Source organism: Eptatretus burgeri, chromosome 6 (genome assembly GCF_056783735.1).
Source record: "Eptatretus burgeri isolate ZD-2024b chromosome 6, Ebu_testis_v1, whole genome shotgun sequence".
Lineage (NCBI taxonomy): Eukaryota > Metazoa > Chordata > Myxini > Myxiniformes > Myxinidae > Eptatretus > Eptatretus burgeri.
The window spans coordinates 5,519,543-5,524,542 of NC_140966.1; the positions used below are offsets into that span (position 1 = coordinate 5,519,543).

Below are 5,000 nucleotides of genomic sequence, written 5' to 3' on the forward strand. Positions count from 1 at the left end.
TCTGTGAGAACTGCCAATTCATTACAAACAGGTAAGTCGTCCGCATGTTCCACACCTTTTCGAACGATATATGCCAAGTTAATTCGGGTGCCATTGATTGTCAACGGTCCACTTTGGGCTCTCCATGCCTGCTCATAATTACAAGCCATTGGAGGTTGGACTGGACTTGCTTCAATGGACTGATTGTGTACAGGCACTGCCTGGGTTGACTGAGCCATACTACTGTAGACGTAGCCAGCAATTTCGGGCCGAGGCGTGTAAGGCTCGATTGCAGACTCATTCTCAGAAAGTACCTCAATGACTGCAAACAGCCGATCCTCTGTCTCTACTGCTGATGTAGTATCAACCTGAGGTGTTGGGGAAAGAATGGATGTCAAAGTGAAAATTTCATGACAGATTATAATGCTTATGCTGTATAGATGGATTTTTTTTTGTTCATGCTAAATTGTTTATATCATAGGCCTGTGGGATTTTATAACTAGTGCGTGCCCGTTATGTGCGTGGCCGTACGTGCAAAAAACAAAAAACGTTCAAACCGCGTGCCAGAAACAACAACCACACAGGCCGTTCCTTCACTCTCGTAAACGACGACTGAGTTGGGGCATTGTGTTTATCTATAAATGCGCATAAGAAATCGAGAAATTATAGATAGATACAGTAAGTCATCACTATCCGGAAGTCCGTACGTTGTAGCCCATAATGAGGAATGCGCTCTAACTTGGCCATAACTTGGGAACCACTTGTCCGATTAATTTCAAACCTTTTGAAAGGCAAACAAACAGAGATTGCTGGAATTATAGATCGATATAAGATAGATACTGTGGGTGCAAAACGCCAAGCAACGTATCCTGCCATTGTTAACTCAATGGCGCCCTTTCCCCATCGGCCACGCCTACGCAGCAACGTGTCCCGTCATTGGTTTGGTAAATAAATGGCCATAACTTGGGAACCACTTGTCCGATTAATATCAAACCTTGAAAAGGCACATACTCAGGTTCCCAGAAATATACCTGGCAAGTTTCAATTAGATCGGACCAGTGGTTGTCGAGAAACAGCGGTCACAGACACACGGACACATGCACACACACACACAGATAACATGTCATCAATGTACCTGAAAATGGCCTTTATCCAGAGGGAAAAATCCCTTGAATGAATTTTCCAGGTTTGGCATTGAAGGCCAAACCTTGTTACGGATCCTGCAAGCACATCCAAAATACACCCTCATCTTAGTACATTTTAGATGATACATTATATGAAACAAATACACAGACAAAACATCCAATGAAGTAAAAAAAAACAAAAGAAGTGATTTTGTTTTTAAATAACTATGGGAAAAGCCCGTCAAAATTAGGGACGCACAAAGCTCAACACACCACAGCGGATTACAAAACAGTGTGCCTCCGAACACCTGTGACACTGATGAACTGCAACCTCTCGGCATTTGATGATGTTTTTAATAATCGTTTTTGGTTTCTTTTTCACGCTGAAAAACTTATAAGGAAGTCATGGCGATTAGGAATACAACATTTGTGTTTAGAGCCATTTGACTCTAAACATCATCAAATATCAAATTTGATATTTTTTTCAAAAAATAACATCATCATCAAATATATAATCACATTTTGAATAACAGCTTTTAATGCCTTGGAAAAATGCCACGATTAGCTACTGTATCTTAACACGGATTTTGCCCAAGGTGGGAAACCCCCTTGGGGAGGCAAATAAAGTCACGACATCCTCCATCATGTGACCCTTAGTCCTCCTTTCAAGTTTGGTTGAGATTGGATAGGTAACGACCGAATGTATCGTGGTCAGACAGACACGAAATTGCGTATTTTAGTACGATAATAATTACTACACATGCGATCTTGTCTGTTCAATGTTCGCTCGATTTACCTTGATGTGAAAACATCTCATTGCAAATATCCTGCATGTTTTCCTCTTACTCTGTTCAGTACATGCCTCTTTGTATTTGTTCATACGTTTTATCGTTACTGTCCCTCGACTTGATAATTAATTGCAGAGAAATGTTGGCATTAAGCCTTTTTGTATACACAGTCGAGGCTCGTGGAGGAGCTGGAACATAAAATGGATCAGAACATACCAGAACAAAAGGAACAGTAGAATGAGAGGAATAGGGGACACACCGACATCAGGGTTGAGGGACAAAATAGAGGGAGACCTGGACAAACAAGGGATGTGTGGAAGAATGATGGGTAGGGGAGGACACATGGGGTGGACAAGATTAATACATAAACTTCCAGGAAGGAAAAACTGGAAATTTGGAAAGAGTCGGTTTTGGGGGACAGAGGGGGGGGATCCTTGGGGGAAGAAAGGATCGTGGTTTTGGATGGGGGTGATCTGAAATGGTGGTGAACAGCTTTCTTGAAGACTGGGAGGAGGAATGACATTGAAGAGAATGTGGAAGGTAGTTCCACTGGTGGGGGGGGGGAGGGGAGGGGGGAAGAGGAATATATGAGGGGAGGTGAGCAGTGTTCTGGATTTAGGCAGTTTGATGAGGAGGGGGTTGCTGGTGGACTGCATGGGCCCTGCATATACCTGGGAGAACAAAGCACAGAGAGGGCAAAGGGTGCAAGACCTGAAAGAAGGTGGTAGAAGACAGAGAGATCCCTGACCTGTCTGTGATGTGAAAGTGATCGGCGCATAGGCTCAGCTTCAGTACAGGAGATTCCAATAATCTTGAAGGTCTTGGTTTCCATGACATCAAGCTGAAGAAGGTGTGAGGCAGGGGAGCCAGCCCAGAAGAGGGAGCAGTACTCCATGAAACTGCGGATTATAGCCTTGTAGATGGAGAGCAGTTCAGGTGTGCCAAGGAAGAACTTTGTACGACGGAGGAGACCCAGTCGGCGGCTGGCTTTGGAAGCCAACATGGAAATGTGATTTGCCCAAGATAATTTGTATTAAAAAGACAAGAGACATCCCTTTCCATTTCTGCCTTTACTTAATCTACTCAATCAATCCATTTTCTCTTTCATACGTAATAAATAGACGACCCCTTATCAAGGTTTGTCCAGCTTTTAGAGGAAAGCCACACAGTTCACACCAAATACAGAAATGCAACCTGTTTAATCAGCAATTAAATTAGAATAAAATCCAATTGTTTCACAATCGCAATGGTTTTTATATTCATGCTGATGGATACTTGCTAGTTGATTAAATATTGTGTGAAAGTTGAAAACACTTCGCTTTCAAATACAGTACTTTGATAAATAAACAATGACCAGTTGTTACTTCCTTTGAGCAGTATATTTTGAACTTCATTGGCAGACCGTGGAGGAGTACATTACACTGCATTCGGCCAAATTTCAGGAACAGGAGGTAAAAGGTATCATTTTGATGTTAATAATAGTGTGATGTAAGTAATTCTGTGTAACAAAACAATTTTACCTGTGGAACCTGCCTTTGAACATTATGAAGGCAACAGAGAAGGACATGACAAGTGGAATGAGGATTGGATACCAGGACCATGGGGCTGGAAAAGCAGGATTGATGGAGGGAGAGAGAGGGAGAGAAAGAGACTATCATAACCTCAAATTATTACATCCAAAAACATCTCATTTATTGAAATGAACTAAAATAATTGTTCATACTTTCCAGACTGTTTGTCTGCACTTGTAACGGAGTGATGTTGTTTTGATTTCCTAAATGAATCAATGGAATTCCTTCATGTTCCTGAAACTTCTGTAAAGATAACATGGTCAGACAGTACACAATGGCATAAAAATAAAATTAAATACAAGGAACTTTAATGCAGGAGGAGGACATTTGACCCATCATATCCATGTTACAGCAATACTGCTTTCATCCAATCGAGCAGTTTATCCACTCAATTTTCCTTGATGATGGGGAAGGAGAATATGGGAGAACAGTGGGCAGACTATGCATATATATGTACGAGGTGTGTTCAAAAAGTATCCAACCTTAATTTTCCGTGCATAAACAAATGAAGCTAAGGAGGCGTGGTTTGGTGCACATATGTAGGCGATCCTAATCCGTATGCATGAATATTTTCCCGCCTGCAGAAGCTGTCAGTCGCCGACAGACCGCCGATGAGTGAGGAAGTGTAAGTGAGCGCCGTCGGATTTTCGTTTTTGACAAAATGACAGAAAAAACTCGAACAACGCTACTGCATCAAATTTTGTGTAAAGCTTGGCGATTCCCAAGTCGAAACGATCCGCAAGATTCAACAGGCCTTCAGGAACGAAGCAATGGGCACCACACGGATAAAAGAGTGGTACAACCGCTTCAAAGATGGTCGCACATCAGTGGAAAGTGAAGCACGTTCTGGTAGGCCCTCAACATCCCGAAATGAGATCGTCATTCACCAAGTGAGGACTCTGCAAGTTCTCTGATCGTGATTCGACGATCCTGCATCAGCAGACGAGGCGGGCCTCAGCATTGGATCCGTTCATTCCATTGTGACTGAGGATTTGGGCTTAAGGAGAATCTCAGCGAATTTCGTGCCAAAGCTGCTAACGATCGAGCAGAAGCAACTCCGTTTGGAGATCGCACAGGACATGCTGGAGACTGTGAACAGCGATCCCAACTTCTTCAACACAGTGATCACTGGCGATGAGACTACAGTGATCCGTCATTTTGGCAAAAACGAAAATCCGACGACGCTCACTTACACTTCCTCACTCATCGGCGGTCTGTCGGTGACTGACAGCTTCTGCAGGCGGGAAAATATTCACGCATACGGATTAGGATCGCCTACATATGTGCACCAAACCACGGCTCCCGAGCTTCATTTGTTTACGCACAAAAAATTAAGGTTGGATACTTTTTGAACACACCTCGTATACATATATATATATATATATATATATATATATATATATATATATATATATATACATATATACATATATACATATATATATATATATATATATATATATATATATATATATATATATATATATATATATATAAAAAATATAGAGCTCTCTCTGCTGCTGACAAACTGACTTTAA

At 41.8% G+C, this 5,000-nt stretch overlaps 1 protein-coding gene across 3 annotated transcripts in view; it reads right to left on the reverse strand.

Moving 5' to 3' along the window:
• LOC147024171 (uncharacterized) overlaps positions 1 to 5,000 on the reverse strand; it is a 44,880-nt gene that overhangs the window by 741 nt on the left and 39,139 nt on the right. For all 3 annotated transcript variants that reach the window (XM_085883821.1, XM_085883823.1, XM_085883822.1), the window contains 4 exons: positions 3,615 to 3,705; positions 3,412 to 3,496; positions 1,115 to 1,199; positions 1 to 347 (listed from right to left, as the gene is read on the reverse strand). The exon at positions 1 to 347 is cut by the window's left edge and continues 741 nt beyond it. In XM_085883821.1, coding sequence (XP_085739947.1) covers positions 1 to 347; positions 1,115 to 1,199; positions 3,412 to 3,496; positions 3,615 to 3,705 — 608 coding nt within the window. The remainder of the gene's footprint in view (positions 348 to 1,114; positions 1,200 to 3,411; positions 3,497 to 3,614; positions 3,706 to 5,000) is intronic.